This window comes from Leptopilina boulardi, unplaced genomic scaffold (assembly GCF_019393585.1).
Source record: "Leptopilina boulardi isolate dan_hultmark-lab unplaced genomic scaffold, ZJU_Lbou_2.1 LbouV2_322, whole genome shotgun sequence".
Taxonomy (NCBI): Eukaryota; Metazoa; Arthropoda; class Insecta; order Hymenoptera; family Figitidae; genus Leptopilina; species Leptopilina boulardi.
Window position 1 is genome coordinate 284,567 of NW_026137888.1, and position 19,767 is coordinate 304,333.

At 29.1% G+C, this 19,767-nt stretch overlaps 1 protein-coding gene across 1 annotated transcript in view; it reads left to right on the plus strand.

The window, feature by feature from the left end:
• Window positions 1-8,174: 8,174 nt before the first annotated feature.
• LOC127284289 (serine/arginine repetitive matrix protein 1-like) overlaps window positions 8,175-19,767 on the plus strand; it is a 32,871-nt gene continuing 21,278 nt past the window's right edge. Inside the window, exons 1-5 of the mRNA XM_051309678.1 lie at window positions 8,175-8,208; window positions 12,235-12,399; window positions 16,660-16,848; window positions 17,609-17,797; window positions 18,215-18,403. Coding sequence (XP_051165635.1) covers window positions 8,175-8,208; window positions 12,235-12,399; window positions 16,660-16,848; window positions 17,609-17,797; window positions 18,215-18,403 — 766 coding nt within the window. The remainder of the gene's footprint in view (window positions 8,209-12,234; window positions 12,400-16,659; window positions 16,849-17,608; window positions 17,798-18,214; window positions 18,404-19,767) is intronic.

Below are 19,767 nucleotides of genomic sequence, written 5' to 3' on the forward strand. Positions count from 1 at the left end.
ATGTTACTTATAGTTACAACGTCAAATTATCCTTTGAAGGACTACGACCACGAATGGTGAAAGCCGAAATGGCAAAATTTATTAATTTAAAGTCGCCCGAAGAATTTTTTGAAGCCATAAAGGCTGAAAATTTCTGCAAGTTAATGGTTGACAGTGGCACTGCTGTCATAAAGGTAAAAGATCTACCGAAGCCGGTGACAGTTCTGTATTTGGATAAGTCATTTGAGGTAAATATGATTTCTTATCAGACTATAATGAAAGACTTGCATAAAGTTAAAAACAATATATATAAATATATGGGAGATTCTCTAGAAAAACTCCTTTTTTATATTCTCAAGATTTTCTAAATAATTATAATGATTATTATCATTATTTAATGACCAAATGCTTAATTTTTGATAGCGAAGTAATATGTCATTATTTTATTACTTTTTGTAAACATTTTATAAGAAAAAGTTGTACATTAATATTGATAAATGTGTTTTTTTTTAATCTCATCTCCTAAAATCTAGGTTAACTAACATGTCCTTAAACTACTTTTCTATCTTTCAACACATAGAATAATAGTTTATATCCAGTTTATTTTTGAAGATAGCATTTATAAAAAAAAATTTATTCTTTTATTTGTTTACTTTAAATTAATAAATCCCTTGCATGTAAAAAAATATTGTAGAAATATAATTAAAATTATTATACGAGATATTTGTAATAGTGGACAGGAATTGGGACATCGGCGGAAAAATTATATATATATATATATATTTTTTTTTTTATTTACTCTCCCTGCATTATACAGGGTTTGAGACTCTCAACCATAGAGAGGATTTTCACCGTACAAATTTAGACGGCCTACATGCAGAGGCATGACTTGAGGTATGCCTCTTTGGTGGCCTGGCATTAGGATTACCAACGCAACTTGAAAACGTCGTCTTCTGGACATCCTTCCCCACCCCATATCAAATTCACTATCTTCCACATCTCTTCTCTCACCGCTTCACCTCCATATTTCAAATATGGATCCTGCAGCTATCCTGCTGCCTTATTCCTCTTTAGTCTATTGATCGCCTCGTTCACTCCTTTCCTACAAATTTCCGTTTGTTCCATTTCCACCTCCCTTTTTCTTCTCTCTTCTCTTATTCTGTATTCTATCCCCCACTTAATTCCTGAAAGTTGTTCGTCTAATCCTCCATTCCAATCTTCTTATTAATCACTTTTCCCCTCTTCCTCTCCCTGTTAATCACTTCCCATTCCCTACCCTCTTCTATTGTCTTATCTACCTCTTTTAAATATATCTCTCTCCCTTCCTCCCTTTTTTTCCTCATCAGTTTCCCATGCTCCTTGTGCTCTCTATTATAATCTTTCTTCTCAATTTTCCCTTTTCTCCACATCTTTATACAGCCTCTTAATTTTTCTCTACTTATTTCACATTTTTTGTCCCACCAACCCCTTCTAATTTACACATTTCCTTTCTTTTCCTTCTCCATTTCTTTTTTAACCTCTACAATTATCCTTTTCAGTCTCTTTGATCTGTAGTTCACTCCTCCTTCCTCTCGAAAATCCTTACTCCTCTCCTTAACCCTTCTTTCAAATTCCAATAATCTTTGCATATCCCCCTTTCCCATTTTGTATTTCCTAATTTCGCCTGATCTATTTCTTCCCATTATTTTCCTTTGCATTCTATTTCGACTATTAGTGGGAAGTGTCCTGAATCTTACTCATTTCCTACCTTCGAACTTTTTATCATCTGTTTCGCTTTCTCATCCGCTATGACATAGTCAATTATCGTCTGCCCTTTTCCCACAATCCCCTTCCCTATCCCCATTCGTACAACCATTAGAAATTGACCAACTATAATTCTCCGGCCCATGCGTTAAAATCCTCACAATTATAGTTACCTCATGCTTCCCCCTTTCTATCCACTGCTCTACTATCTTCCAACTCTTACTATCCCCCTTCTCCTGTAAATTGCGACCATATTTACTTTGTTTTCCTACTTCTATTCTCCTTACCATAATATCCTCCCTTCTCCATTTCTCCCTACTCCCAATCTCCTTGATGTTGTTCCTTACCCCTGATATCATCCCTCCCAAGCTCCTACTTCTTACATGATCTCTTTTCGCCTCCTGCATTGTCGATTTATATCTTTTAGGCAATCCTCTCCTTATTACTTTCCACTTTTTCCCTTCCACCTATGTTTCGCTCAGAAATATAATGTCTCCTTTTCCCAAATCCCTCCGAAAACCCTCTCTCTTATTATTTAGACCCGATACGTTCCAAAAGATTACTTTGAAGCTCGCCTCCTTTCTCTCTTCCCCCAAACCCCCTTTTCTTTCTCTCCTCTACAACGTCTTCTGTCCCTTCTCTTACTACCCATTTTCTTCCATTTATCCACAAACATTCCCTTCCCCAGTTTACTATTTTACCTTACTTCCTTTCCTCCCAAGCCTTCCCTAATAACAACCTATTAATCATTCTTTCCCTTCTCGTTTTATCTTCATCAATTCTGACCTGCGTACCCTTTAATCTGTTCTTTACTTTTATGATTTCCTGCTTTTCCTCTTCGCTTTCCAATTCCACCAACCATATTTTAACAATTCCCTCCTCATCCTCTCCACCTACTGCTTTCACCTCCCTAACAATCACTCTTGTCCCTATTTCTCCCAACATCCCCTCTAATCTCTCTCTGATTTTTTTCTATTTGCCTTTATTCCCTTTACAACAATATTCTTCCTCTTTTTTTCCCTCTCCATATACTCCATTTGTCTTCTGAGTTCCTTTACCTCTGTCTTTAAATCCTTTATTTCTTCCGTATTTCCAACTTCTTACCTTCCTTCTAAGCTTTTCACTCTTTTCTCAAACCCTTCTAATCCTTCTATTCTCTCCTCTATTCTTCTTCTATCTTCATTCCTCTTCTCCGCTTTCTCCCCAATACCCTTCTCCAGACTACTCAATTTTTTCCAAACATTATCTTTATCTTTTCTCCATTCTTCTTTGTATCTTGTCCACATTTCCCTTATTTTTGCCATTTCTACCTAGACTAGAATTATTTTAATTTATTATTTATTTATTTATTTAAATTTTTTTAAAATTTTTTTAAAAATCTAATAAGAATTTTTGAAGTTAATTAAATTATTGATTTGAAATATCACAAATTAAAAATAATTTATTTCGAAACTTATTATTAAGAGGTGTTGAACAACGTCTAATCGTTTTCTGTCACAATAATGATAGTTACCATTAACAATAAAACTTCGTTATTTTAATCTCATTTTAATTTGCAGATCAAGTTTTCAGAATTTGCAGTAACTTTTCTGAATGTTTACGCAATGAAACAAAAAGAGGCAAGTTTCATATTTTTTAACTGAACTTTCTGGTTTAGAATTGATGAAGAAGACACGTTTTAAAACTTTTATTGTAAGAACTAAACAAAAGAAACTGCAAAAATTCTTTTTGGACATTATTGCACATTACGTAGAGAAAATTTAAAAAAATGTTTGAGTGTATTCCAAACAACCTGTAATATATAAATTCAAAATGGAAACGGAAATCTCTTTATAAGGGTTTATTCTAGACAATAAGCATAAAAAACGATTAAATTTTTTTTTTATTAACATTTTCTTACAACTTTGCCAAAACGCTGTTTTTTGGGGCAATTTATCCCGTATAAAAAAACAGGGGCAGAAATATGAAATTTTAAAGGTTTATTCTCTAATTTCTTAAATTAGAAATCGAATGGTCTATGGTTTTTTAAAATCGGTTTGGTAGATTTCGAGAAAAGCCGTGCACCAAAAAAGGTACCTTTTGAAAGACGCCACCTGCAGCTCCGAAATTGAACTAAATACACTCAATCATTTTTAAAAATTTTCTATTCGTAGCGTACATCAATGTCCAAAAATAAATTTGCAATTTTTTTTGTACTTTTTTTACAATAAAAGTTTTAAAACGTGTCTTTTTTGTCAATTCTAAATCAGAAAGTTCTCTTATTAATAATTGCATCTTCTTATTCACTGTTTATAATTTTTTATGCATATAGAACACACATTGGGCATGATAGATCTATGTAAAAGAATTGTTATTTATATCTGTTTTTTATGTCCCTCATGTATATTTTATTTTTCACATATAACTGATACAGAAGAAAGCACCTTAACATTGAGTTCAATTTTGAATATCTGTTAGACATATTGAAAATTTTATGCACTTAAACCTTATTGACTATAAAACCACCTTCAGAAACATACAAAAATACTACTTTTTTCAAAGATGCAGGATAGTAAAAATTTCCCTTTTATATCACTATACAAAAAAAATTAAAATTACAAAAATTAAAATGTTCTACTTATTCAAAAAAATAAGTGTATTATCCAAGGGATAAATTTATAAAAATAATATAACTTTTGAAACTGAAAATTTTCTAGATAAAATAATAAGATTTAAAAACAGGTGTGCTAGTCAACCTAAAAAACATTTAACTTTTTTATTAATGTAATTTAATGTAGTTCAATATAATTTAATGTAATTTAATTAAAATCTAATTAATGTTAAATTATTAAATAATATTTTTTATTTATATAGTGTTTTGTGGCGTACATGCTTGTCTCATCTAAATTAAATCAGTTGGTTGTAACAGAATTTTTCAAATATTTAGCTGATTCTTGTCAAAATTTAAAATTAATTGTTGGTCCACTTGCAAAAGAATTAATAATGAGTGCAAAGGAGGTGTGGAATGACGTAGAATACACAACCGCATGGTTCCATCTTCGAGAGGTGTGTAATTTTAAATATTTGTTTTTGAAATTAATTATTATTATATTATCTGATTTATTTATTCTTTTTTAATTATGACTAAATATAACTATACTGACTCTGTCCTGTGATCCTTTCAAAGTCATTCACTCCCCAAATTTTTGCCACTTATTAAAACCATTTCACACTTAACATATTTTTATTTCAACTTTATTCTTTTTATAATCAAGATGATTATTATGACACGATTACGACTTTTTTCTACACTTACACATTCTATTTTAATCATCAAACTTCTCTACACAAATTACCCGAGTCGAAGATTAGGTCCTACATAACTTCTATAATAATTTCTTTATAGAAAGTCTTTATAGACCTCATAGAATATCATATACGTGATTTTTTAAAACTATGCGTAAATCCTAGATGAATCAATATTTTAAATTGAATCAATATAACTTTTAATTTGCGACATCAATTTTTTCCAAGGCCTAGACTGACAATTTGTATAAACCTGGAACCGCGATTCATGTGGTGGTGGTTATCAATATTCTTTAACAAAATTAATCAACACGTTCACTAGGGATTTTTTCTGCACCACCCACAAAGAGTTTGTAAAGTTATGCATTTGCCCTTTCAATAAGCGATCAAAATCTTCTGAGCAAAAAAGATATCAAGGACAAATCGTAAAAAGAATAATTTCTTAAATTTGCTAATTTAAAGAAGGCCAATTGTTAGGGGCTTTATAACGATTTCTACCAATACGATTGGTCCTTTCTGAAAATTAGCAATAAAAAATTTGTTGACAGAAGAAAGTCAATTGTCAGGGGCTTTCGAGAGATTTCTACCAACACAAATGATTTTCTGAAACAACAATTAAGAATTATCCAATAAAAATTATTTAACAAATTGCACAAGCAACCAATAATCAATATTTTCAAAGTCAAGCCACGGAAAATCGATGGTCAGGGGCTTTCTAACGATTTCTACCAACACTATTAATTTTTCAAGAGTGGTATCAAAGATTGAATCGTAATTCTTGTTTAATATTCTTATATGCCATGTGCATTGCAATAGGCGATCCTCATTACAATTTGAAAAATTAAACTATAGAGATGATCCCGATAAACCCTAAATTTTGTTAGAATAGGACATAATTAATTTATTTAAATTCATTATCCAGTAGGGTTTTTCAGAGATAAATGAAAATTTTATAATTCAACAATATATTGTTTAATCATGATGAATCATTGAAGTTTAATTTTTTTTATGCCAAGAATAGAAAAAATAGAATAGAGTTAGGAAAAACTAATCTTTTAAAATTTTGTTAGGTGAAGTTTTATGGTATTTTTAAAATAATTTATTTTATATTTTTTGTAGATTTCAAATAAAAGAACGCAACCCAATATTTCAAATTTAATTTTGCAAGTGATATAATCACAAAGCCAAGGTGTGTTTGTATTTATTTTTATTTGTTTATAAATATTAAATTAACCAAAAATAAAATGTATTCTATTCAGAACTAAGAGAGATTATAAAAGAAAAATCCACAATCGTTTTTAAAAACAAAATAAGCTATATCGTCAGGTTAATTGTTTAATTTTGAATATTTAAATAAAAATATTTAATTCTTTTATTATTATTTTCTTTAGCATCAAATTCTTTGAAACGATAAAAAATCAATTGTTTAAACAAGTAAAAGAATTTTGAAAAGTTAATCACAAAAGCTAAAAAACTAAATAATTATTGGAAAGATTCCTCTAATTTAGCTTGAAAAGCGACAAATAACTTAAAAATAAAAGAGAAGAATATAAATATATATATATATAAGTATAGTATAGAAGGTGGAAACGCAAAAAAAAGATCAACACCAACGTATTTTCATTCTTAAATTTCTACCACATATTTACAATCTTATTATAATAGAAATTAAAAATATAATGTCCCTTTAAATTTTGACAATACTATTTTACAATATCACCCACATTCTATTATTTACAATGCAAAAGAAATAATATTTCTTTTGTATTGGAAATAATAGAATGTGGGTGATATTTCCCTAAACATTTATGTTTTTATTAATCAACCACATGTTTGAACTCATTTGCTTCTCACAATCGATGTATCACGTAAATTTAATTTGATAAGAATAAGAAATTATATAATATAATAGAAATCCTCGAACTGAGAGCTTATGAATGCTTTAACTGGCACACACGATTGTAATACACACGTGGCGTTACATTTTTCTATACCCTAGGCCTCAATATCTGTTACAATAATAATTATATTAAACTGCAGGTTGTAAAAGTGCGTGGGTGCTGAACAATTTGCAAAAAGACGAAAACCAAATTTTATTAACTGCTCTTTCTTTACCTCTGTTGCCACCAGAGATGATATTAAATGGCTGCCAATATCTTCAAGAGTTAGCAACAAAGAAAAAAGAAAAAAAAGAAGAATCATTTGTCGCTCAAATGTTTAAAATTTTTGCACCAATTTTAGCTGTTGCCAGTGTCACCAACTCAATTAATTTCCGGTTTAATTCAATTCCCACTACATGTAGGAAAACAGTAGAAAAATTATTTTCAAAAAATCCTGGAGAATTGTTTGGTAACTATCACTTCTTTGTTACTACATATTAAGAAAATTTTTGCCATTATTTACACTACTGATCAGAAAGAAACAAAACGTTCATGAATGATACCATTTTTTAAAAAAAAATCTTTATTATTTATAATTTAAATATAATACACATATAATATGGCGAACGTTTTTTTTAAATGTAGTTCGATTTGCTTTAAAGTTGTTACTTGGGGGTCAAAGAGTTTGCTAATGACGAATCCAAAATTAGGGGCTATTCAAGTATTACATAAATATATTTTCAAGGGTTTTGGACCCCGCTCCCCCAAATAAGCATATTGCAATGGAAAAAATAAGAATTTTGTATGGTACGTAAGCAACTAAGGAACCCCTCCCCCCCTTAGATACTTACTTAATACTTCAATGATCCCTCAGTTTATTAATTTTATTTTTTTTTAAATGATCGAATTTGCTTCAAACTTGTTACGTGGGGTTTGCTTGGTCAGCTAATTGACAAGTGTGCTTTACGCTTTCTTTTAACGGAGAAATTTACTTCATAGGGGTGTAATGAAATAAACGTACGCAATGAAATTCTATTCAGAGTTTCACATTCTTTAGAAACAAAATTTCATATTGTTTTATATTTTTATTTTTCATTTTTTATGAAAATAATTACACGTTAAAACACACTAATTTAGAAGTAATTTCAATTTTTATAAAATATTATTATTTTTTCTTTGCAATTATAATTACTTTCTTTTCAATTTTAGCTAAAATAAAAAAATTCGTTGATTCCGAAAGTGGCATAGGAAGATCTTTTAGCGTGAAAGTAGCGAAAAAATCTCAAGATGTTTGGCACAAAATCCTTAACACAACCGCTAAGTAATTTATTACATTTTTTACATTAATTTACTAAATTAAAAAATTTATAGAATATATAAATTAAATAATTAAAACTAATAATAAAGCAGGTTGTGTTTATGACATTTAGTTAATGAAAGAAGCATAATGGAAGTTGCTTTTAGCTTATATCAAAATTTTCCTATTAATTCTCGAAAGAAAGAAGTTCATTAAACTTAGTCAATAAAAATTCATTAGAATATAAAATTAGGGATAGAATTGGACGTAACAAATTATAGTGAACAAGAAAGCTTTTAGAAGGTCAAGAACATTAGTAGCATAAACTGAGTAAAGGCAGTGTTGCTAATTTAAGTAAAAGAAAATATAGTAATATCTGGTAAAACATTAAGGAAAGAAATTATAATTCTAATACTCTTCCTTAATGGAAGCCTTATATCAAACAGAAAAATATTTTACATTAAATCGAGTCATGGAACACAAAAAGAACGTCCATTTAACGGTTTTGTTGAAACATAAACAATCATACTACTCCAAGACAAGTAATAAAGTTTGATCGGCTGATTGTTTAACACTTTGCGAATTAAAAAATATTTAATGTGAATGAGTTAAAAGTTCGATTTTGGGTTAAAAGTTTCTACTGATTTATGAAACCAATAAGATGAATGAATTCTTTTTGTCTTTTGGATAAATACTGATTCAGTAAAAGACTTCCTTTCTATGATGCAGTTCGCTTAATCAGCGTTGACATATCCCTTCAGATGCTTGTCCTTCTTTTGCTAAGTGAGTTTCAGGTTAAATGGTACCTTTGAGGTACTTTATAACACGTTTTTTGTCATCGTCATTGGAGTTGATTAACAATTTGCTTTCTAGAGCCAAGAAAGTGGACGACGGCTTACTAGAATTCATTCCAAACTTCTGAAGAACATAACGGATGAATCCTGCCTAAGAAAGACTTATTTCGTCAAAGATTCGATCGATAAGTTTATCATCGATGTAAATTTTTACATGTTTGTAAACTTTTTTTCTCCTTAAAGGTCTTTTAACATGGATTCCCCTCCATGTAAAAATTCGGTTCCTTTTTCACTTTGATGATCTTCTGAAGCATTTCATCCAAGAAATTTGTCGTTTTCATTTAGAAATCAATGTCAATCTTCACATTTAAATACGCGGTGGTAACTTTAATATGAAAAATATTAAAATCTATTTTTGTATCAAGGCGACTGTTGATTTTGTACATATTAATTTCAAATTTTTTTAGATTCATTTCGAAATAGGATTTTTTACCAGATGAAATCAGGATTATTGTAAACTAATACCAGATTTTCCACAAGATTTCAAGTTATTATGAACACATGGTGGATTCAATTTTTTGATAGTATTTAATCCGAATTCTTATGTACTGTTTTACATAATACAAATTAATGCGAGCTAATTGAGGATTTATTTCATGTCAATTTAAGACTATTCCGCACTGATCTCTGATTTAACTTTTTATACAGACTGATTGCTAACTAATACGGATCATTTTCGGATTGTTCACTATTTTTCATGTGTCGTCACTTTGCTGCTTATAGTTAAAAACTTCATTCCTTTATCTGACGGAAAATATTTTATCTTCTGAGAGCTTCACGTTTCAACAAAATACTTAGCCACACATACTAATAAAGCTATTATTTTTACCATTCTATCAAGATCTTTAACGACTGCGTGTTCAGCTGTAAATAAGGCATTACCTTTTTTTCAACGATTTTTGCAGCAGAGAGGAGGTATGTCTGCAAGTCAGGAACGTAAAGCAAATCTCCTAATTTAGTTTTTTAACTTTAATTACTGCCAGAGATTGACATGGTAAAACTCTCAGAACCGTAGCAAAGGTGTGATGTGTAACTGCTATATCCATACACCATTGATTTGTATTTTCATTTTGGTCTGTCCTTCGTGCTATTTTGTCAAATATGTGATCTACTAAATAGGCATCATCCTTGATGAGGCATTTCGGTTATTTACATTTTTTATTTTTAAACAATCCACTGCTTTAGGACCATTTTTCTTTCAATAACTCCATTTATAGTTTACGCGTGAACTTGGAGATTTTTCACCCTTACAATTTATTTTACTTTTTTAAAGGTATCTAGCGTTAGTAAAATTCTATAAAAATGGGAATTGTACATGAATTACAAAAGTAAATTATATCTTTCCAGACTTACATTCAGTGAGTGCATCGTAATATTACAAAACGAGAGTAAAAAATTTACGACAATTAGTAGATGTAAGTTTCCAATAATTTCATTAATAAAACAGTACTTAGGCCAAACCATTATATTTCAATCAAAGTCTTTGCAGCTTAAATTTATAAAAACTTAATACTTCTCAAAAATTTGTATGCATAATAAAAGAAACATTTAATAAATTATTTTTGCAACGACTTTAGTAAAAATATATCTGTCTGTTATCCAAATATATAGTAATGCTCAAACATATTAACATACATTTTACATATTAATGTAAGTTATTATCATATATTTATTCTATATTTAGCTATACGTGCAGCCAAAAAAGAATATGAAATCGATGTTACAATTCTTCCGTATTTGACTGCCTGCACAGACCATACAGGTACCTATTAATAATATACATCTTAATAAATTAAATTTATTCAATATATTTTTTAAAAATATGTTTAATAATTATTATTTCTATTTCAAAATGAAATAAATTCCATCTTACTAATTAAAATACAAAAAGAATAAAAATTTCTGAATTGGGTAAAACAATGCAAAATAATGTTTTATATTACAAAAAATGAATTTAATAATTAAATTTTTTAAAAATGTTTATGTACTATTCAGTACCGTAAGGTGAAGTGTCCTAAGAGTACGCACTTAATTTTCTTTTTGGAATTACTTTTAACTAGATAAAAAAATTTACTTTTAAATTACTTTTGAAGAGAATCAACATTTATCAATAAATAAAGGAAAAAATAATTTTTAAAATTACTAGTTTTCTTATATTAACAATTTATGTATATTAAATATATTATTTTTTTATTTAGTCACATAAATAACAAATAATTGAAACCTTCCTAAGAGTACGCTGGTTATAACCTACCAATTTACTATTAATTTTTAATAAATTGTCAATTTTTGTATATCAAATAATTATTTTCTTCGTTATTAACATTAATTACAGTTAAATCGATCATCTTTTCAAAAGTACGGTGAATACTGTTAAAAAATTATTACTGCGTACTCTTTGGCAGTACAGAGAAAAATAAAAAAATAATTAAAAAAAAGTATTTAACTGTAAAAAATCAAGTTCAGAATTATTTTATTATATTAAACGGGCTTTATTTATACGTTTAATATATACTTCTTCATGTTTATAACATGAAGAAACTCATAAATCACTTAATTTCATGAATAAAAAAATTACAATGACACGCGTTTTCTAACCTTCAATATAAAAATTAAGTAATATAAAACTTCCAAAAAATGTGGTTATAAACTACGACAGAATTTAATTCACAGTACCTGATAGAACCTTTTTATACAGTAAATAGATGTTAATATTGCTAATAAACTGATATATGGTGCGATATTTGATGGTGCGTACTCTGAGGCAATGCCTACTCTTAGGGTATCTTACCCTAATCATATCTTTTGAAGAAAATTTTTAACAAAAAAAGTTTTAAAACTTAAACATTGTTCTTCAATTTTGACCAAGTTAAGCAATTTTTTCTTGTTTTACTGAACTTTTATTAAATAGCCTTTATTTATTTATACATTTTACTTTATACATTTCTTTTTAAAGAGATAATATTTTAGGAATTAATTACTAATATTAAAAGCAACAATTTACCAAAGTTATAAAACAATCTAATAATTTTTATTTTTTTTATAATCAATTTATACATTTTTCCTGATATGCATATTACAATATGTTATTAACATGAAAATTTAAGATTAGTAGTAATTGCGCAATGTTGATGAATTATGAGAATTTTATTAATTTATTAAATGAGAACTTTTTTATGTCAAAAATTAAAAAAAGTATCCGAGTATGAAGTTGAAACGCCAAAGAGGGCAACAAAAGACCAGACAGATGCTAAGAAACGTAAGGAAAATAAAAAAAGTAATGACTTGACCAAAGTCGATAAAGTTTTTGATTTGGAGGAATATGGCGATGAAGATAAGGATGAGGAAGAAAGTTCAAGCGGTAATTTAGAAAAATAATCTGACATACAGTTAATAAAAAATGTAGTCACATTTTGTTAACTCTTGATGGAAAAATCCGGGATATACGTAAATAAAATAAATAAATTACAAGCTGAATAGGAAATATTTATTGTAAAAATTGAATTATTAAAAGACACAAATATGACTCAGCAACGTGCCCGCAAAACTTCTGCAAGCATATTTTCAGACGACAGGTGTTGTAGAATAATTTGACCAGATTTCACCGTTTCTCATACGAAATAATGACGTATGTCTATATGCTTTGTTCCAACATGATAGATAGGACCTAACCTAACTAACCAACTAGTGAGTCTCTTGCTCTTCGATAAAAGATTCCAAAATTCTCAGTCCCTTTTAAGTCGCGAAGAACTCTTTTCTCGGCACTCCAATGATTTTTATTAAAACAATTAACAAATTGTCCTAACACACTAACAGTGTGGACCAAATCCGGACGTGTCACCCTGTGGTGACAAATAAAGAAGACAACCTACCAATTCAGGATATGGAGGTTTTTCTCCATCTGAGTCACTTCACGGTTCTCTTTTGACAAGTTCTGTCTGAACTTCCAGAGGAGTTGACGAGAGATTACAATCTTGCATTCCGAATCTTTAAAATATTTCGGTGATTCTTTGATTAATTATTATTTCATTTTCTTTTCGAATAAAATCCATTCCTAAACATCTGTAGAAATTTTTAATATCTTTCACTTCGAATGATGACAAAAGTTCTAATTCAAATTTAGAAATTTTTTTCACATTTTTAATCATCACGAAAAAATATCAAATGTAAACCACAATGATTAATGATTCTTTTCCGGTATTTCTCACGTACACACACAGATCAGCTTTTGCCGGTAAAATTCTCTGTTATTTGAATCATTGTGTTTCTCTTGCAGACCATCTCCTTGAATTTTTCTATATACAGACTTGCATGAGTGGTAAAAACAACTAGAATGAGGTGTTAATGGAAAAATTTGGGAAAAAGATTTATCGAGAAAATGGTAGTCGGGAAAAACAGACAGGAACGCTCGCTGTTTCCATTAACGTTTTATTACGACCTTCAGAAACGCCATTCTATTCTGCTTTTTACGGCGGTCAGTTCTTTCGAAATTTCATGGCGTTATAATAATTCATTAAAACTTTTATTTTTATATTCATTGCCGTTATCTTTCCCGTTTTAATTGTCTCTTTAAGCGTTTTTACGTTTAAATGTCCCATCTTGAAATACCATCCTCTAAGAAATTCTTTTCATGTGCTGAAATCACATAAGTAAATAAGTAAAATATTTCCACCACTGTCCACTATTTCGGCTTCATTTTTTGTCAAAAATCACACTGTGACCACTGTCAGTCACTTTCCCAACCGAAATCAGATTTGTAAGCAAATCCGGTACGTACAAAGTATTTTCAAATTTTACATACTTTTTCGTATTTCCCGCTTCTAGTGATGTTAACACATTTCTCCTTACTGTTACACTAGTCAGCGCATTATTAGCAAAATGTAATTTTCCTTGAGTTAAGTCTCGGTCAATGACAGAAAAGGATTTCATATCCTTACACATGTGACGTATTTTGCACGATGTTCAAGTTATATTTAAAGCATTTTATTTAAAAATATTTCTTTGGAGTGTCATCTTTTTCACTTTTCCAATTTCTGTTCTCACTGTTTTGACCCCTTCGATTTTCCAATTTTTTAACTATTATCGCACTTGGAACAAATTTCTTACTTGCATTTCTTCGAGCATCGAATTCCATTTCGATTTTTATTCTCAACGTTTCGAGAGATTGCAAATCAGCAAGCGAAGAAATCGCACAAAGAAAATTTTTATAACTTTTAGGCAAACTGCGCAGAAGCATTACCGCGAGTAATTAATTGTTATTTTCAATATCCAGTTCTGACAACCTATCTACAGTGTCGAAGAAGAATTTTGAATATTCCCCTACTGTTAATTCTCATATGAGATGCATGTTTATGGTTTCATATATGAGATTCTATACTAAATCTTATAAGAACGTCACATAAGAAGAATCTCTTCAGTGTCCATACAGGATTCCATATAGGATCCCATATGGAGTTGCAATTTGAAAAATAAAATTTGTGAATATCTCAAAAACGGTAAGAGATACGCAAAATCGGACAAAATTTTGAGTTCATTTTATATAAAGCAAAAATATTTTGTGTTTAAAACCTAAAATATGTTTCATATTTTTTAAAAAAAATAACTACTACATATTCCTATGTGGGATCCTATGTGAGGTCTCATATAGAATTCTATATGGACATTCATGAGATTTTTCTCATGAGTTTCCATATAGGATTCTCGTAGGTTCTCATGTATCTCATATGAGAAACCATAAGTGACCTTATACGGAAATTTAGAATAGGGTCCCGAACATCGTCTTTTTTCCTTCTTAATGATAGAACGTCCAACAGCCTTCCGGCAGGATGAAAGACTCACGTGAGTCCCTCCGAAATCGCTTTATAAAATTAACATGGATTCAGATAATCCAAAAGTAAAATATATCGTTGGAAAGGTAAAAACACAAGCTTTTAGCGCATGTAAACATAAAATTTGTAAATTAAAATCCCTAGGCTAGGGAATTCAAAGAAAAAGGATGTTTTTATAGGGTTATTTTGACGAATCCAAAAAAATATTTAAACTGAATTTTTTTAAAAATAAACTATCACATTTTATTCTTTGAAGGCTTCAGAAGAAAATGAGAGTAGTTAGACCGAAAAATATTGGTTTTTGTAGATTTTACAGTGAATTTACGAAAAACTGTTTTTTTGGCTTGTAGCAAACATGCAAAGTTTGAAGGCTTCGAAACAGGGTTTAATATTATTTTTTTTTAAAGTCTAACGCATGAATTTTTTCGTTTTTACGTCTACTTTAATAAGAAAGGGTGACAGAAAAAAATTTTGAGTTCCCTTTTTACCACCCTCAAATATATAGGACCATCCAAAAAAGCCTTGGACGCGCTTGGACGTTCTATCATTAAAGACATTAATTGATTCAATAACGCTGATTTTCTTAAAGGAACCTTGGATTTATAAATCTCTTCAAGTTTCGTCGAAATTTCTCTTGTGATGCTGCAATTTTTTATTTGCAAGATCTCACAAGAACTCATTGACAAAGTTATATCTGATTGAGCTACAAAATCTTTCTTCACCCGCATCTTTCCGCTGCTTGCTGTGTTGTATCGTCACCTTCTGTCACCTCAGGTTTTACTTTGCTTCCATCGGCATAACCTCATGAGCTATTTTTTATAAGAATCGCTCGCATTTGAATTCGCTATGTCTCCTAATTCATGTTATTTAACACTTCAAACTTTATACCGGCCGCTTTCATTTCTCGACCACGTTTTTACAAACCACGCTGACCTTAAAAGTACAGTTTTCACAAGATTTAAACTTTACACTTTTTTTAACATGCTAGTCTTTCTCTTACTTTAAGTTGTATTATAATTATTATATAAAACATTCTACGATGCACATTTAAAAACACGAACTTTATAAAATTTTCTTCAACAGATAATTATTTATTGCTATATGAGCCGGAAAGGCGTTTTTCACGCTCAGGTAAAATATTAACTTTATTTTAAAATAATTACAGACAAACAATTATGCACTCAATATTATTTCTTATTTATATTTTTAAACTATAATTTTTCAGATAATTCAGAGTTAAAAATGAGAGAGAAAATTCGGCAGAAAAAGGAGTTTCAAAATATTTCAATCCTGGTAATTTACATTTTATGTACTCTATTGTATCTAAAAACAACACCAGCCATGACTTTTTATTGAAGCTTTAGAATATACTTATATATATGATAGGTTTTCATCACTGAAAACGAATCTGACCTCACAAATTTCCCATCATGTTAACATTATGAGAAATATAAGAAAAGTAGGCGCATAAAGTCTTCATTGCAGGGTTTCGTGGCCTGCTAAGTTAACGTTTACTACTATGGTAACGGTTTCTATGGTAACTGTTACCATGACAACTATTAAAGTGTACGACGGACGGACAGACGCCAAAGCTAAACTATAAGGCTCTTAGGCCTGAGTCAAGAAACCCTAAAAACATACTTAAATATTCAAAAGAGAAAATGTCAATTTCCCTACTTAATAATTAATATTTCACGATATTGTACAATAAACAATCTTTAAAATATACTGCTAAATTAAAAACAGTTAAAAAAATTATCAAATTAACTTTATTAATGAAAATTCATTTATAGATCCGTTAAATAAAATTGCTCAACCGAATAAGCATTCTCACTCTCGCTCCCAGTCACCTAAACGTCAACGTTCACGGTCCAATCTTCAATCCTTTCTAGGTCTTCGTCAACGTTCTCCATCGTTATCCCCGACACATTCACAATCTGACCATTCTTGCACGCGCTCTCCATTAATCAGGCACTATCTAGGTATACAAACCCTTAATTAATCCATTTTAAGCATAAAGGAAATAGTGATATTAATAAGTAAAAACCTATTTTTAAATTAATGTATCTAAAAAATCTTTTTAGCGCATTTTAAAAAATATTATTTATAGTACATTATATTGATAAAACAAAACATTTCTTTTTCATTGTAAAATATTACCAATGTAACTATTCAATCCAAAAATATTTTTATATCTATCATCTAAAATTTAATACTAGTATAGATGATAATTTTTTTGGATTTGCATAATTTAGTCAAGAAGTTATTTGTTTTTGGTAAAAATCCACATTTTATTTTTAAAATTCTTATTGAATGAGCTTTCGCCCGTCAACGTCGGGTCTCATCAGATTTCAATACAATATGGATTTCCACTCTCATTTAATAATTTTAAATAAAAAAATAATAAAACAATAATTTTCCCAAAAATTCCGTCAAACCAAATTATGTTGCACGATGTTTATGTGTCGATATGTGTTGTACAGGACACGTGTTTCAACGGATACAATCCATATTGTATTTAAATCTGATGAGACCCGACGTTGACGGGCGAAAGCTCATTTAATAAGAATTTTAAAAATAAAATGTGGATTTTTACCAAAAACAAATAACATCTTGACTAAAATTTAATACTATAAACTTTGGGATTTTGTAACACTAACACTCCTTGAAAAATACTGATAAATTAAAAACTTTAATAAATAAAATTGTGAAAATAAATTTATTAATTAAATTTTTTTTTAGATTCGATAAAAGTAATAGATAATTCCAAACAAGTATCCCGCTCTCGTTCTAAGACACCTAACCGTCATCCTCCACGGTCTAATCATCAATACTCTCCTAGTCCACGTAAAAGTTCTCCATTGTTATCAACACCATCTCCAAAACCTGACCATTCTCGAATGCACTCTCCAGTAATCAGGCGCCATCCAGGTACACAACCTCTTAATTAACCCATTTTATTCACAAAGAAACAGTTCGATAATAAATTTTTGTATTTAAATTTTTTTTATTTATTTCGCATTTAATAACAATTTTACTATTTAAAAAAAGTATCGACCCAAATGTAATTTTTTGGACTAACCATTCCTTCGAAAATAAACACATTTAACAAAGTATTATTTAATATTCAATATTTTAATTGAACAAAAGAGTTAATTTTTTCCCTGCCAAATACTACTAATATAACTATTCAATAAAGAAAATTTTTTTATATATTCTTAACTTTTAATTAAATACTTTTATCTTTAGGATTTTGTAACACTAATATTTCTTGAAAAATACTGATAAATTCAAAAGTTTTATAAATAAAATTGTCAAAATGAATTTATTAATTAAACTTTTTTTTAGATTCGATAAAAGTAATTGACAAATCGAAACAACTTTCCCAACCTCGATCCAACTCACCTAAACGTCGTCGTCCACGGTCTAATCATCAATCCTCTCCAAGTCCACGTAACAATTCACCATCATTATCGATATCATCTCAAAAATCTGATCATTCTCGAATGCACTCTCCAGTAATCAGGCACAATCCAGGTACACAACCTCTTAATTAACCCATTTTATTCACAAACAAACAGTTCGATAATAAATTCTATTTATAAATTCTTGTGTTAAAAATTTTTTTATTTATATCGAATTTAATAATAATTTTACTAATTTAAAAAAGTATCGACCCAAATGTAATTTTTTGGACTAACCATTCCTTCGAAAATAAACACATTTAACAAAGTATTATTTAATATTCAATATTTTAATTGAACAAAAGAGTTAATTTTTTCCCTGCCAAATACTACTAATATAACTATTCAATAAAGAAAAATTTATTATATATTCTTAACTGTTAATTAAATACTTTTATCTTTAGGATTTTGTAACACTAATATTCCTTTAAAAAATACTGATAAATTCAAAAGTTTTATAAATAAAATTGTCAAAATAAATTTATTAATTAAACTTTTTTTTAGATTCGATAAAAGTAATTGACAAATCGAAACAACTTTCCCGACCTCGATCCAACTCACCTAAACGTCATCGTCCACGGTCAAACCTCATTCCTCTCCAAGTCCACGTAACAGTTCACCATTATTATCGATATCATCTCCAAAACCTGACCATTCCGGAATACACGCTCCATTAATCAGGCACCATGCAGGTACACAACCTCTTAATTAACCCATTTTATTCACAAACAAACAGTTCGATAATAAATTCTATTTATAAATTCTTGTGTTAAAAATTTTTTTATTTATATCGAATTTAATAATAATTTTACTAATTTAAAAAAGTATCGACCCAAATGTAATTTTTTGGACTAACCATTCCTTCGAAAATAAACACATTTAACAAAGTATTATTTAATATTCAATATTTTAATTGAACAAAAGAGTTAATTTTTTCCCTGCCAAATACTACTAATATAACTATTTAATAAAGAAAAATTTATTATATATTCTTAACTGTTAATTAAATACTTTTATCTTTAGGATTTTGTAACACTAATATTCCTTTAAAAAATACTGATAAATTCAAAAGTTTTATAAATAAAATTGTCAAAATAAATTTATTAATTAAACTTTTTTTTAGATTCGATAAAAGTAATTGACAAATCGAAACAACTTTCCCGACCTCGATCCAACTCACCTAAACGTCATCGTCCACGGTCAAACCTCATTCCTCTCCAAGTCCACGTAACAGTTCACCATTATTATCGATATCATCTTCAAAACCTGACCATTCCGGAATACACGCTCCATTTATCAGGCACCATACAGGTACACAACCTCTTAATTAACCCATTTTATTCACAAAGAAAGAGTTCGATAATAAATTCTATTTATAAATTCTTGTGATTAAATTTTTTTATTTATTTCGAATTTAATAATAATTTTACTATTTTA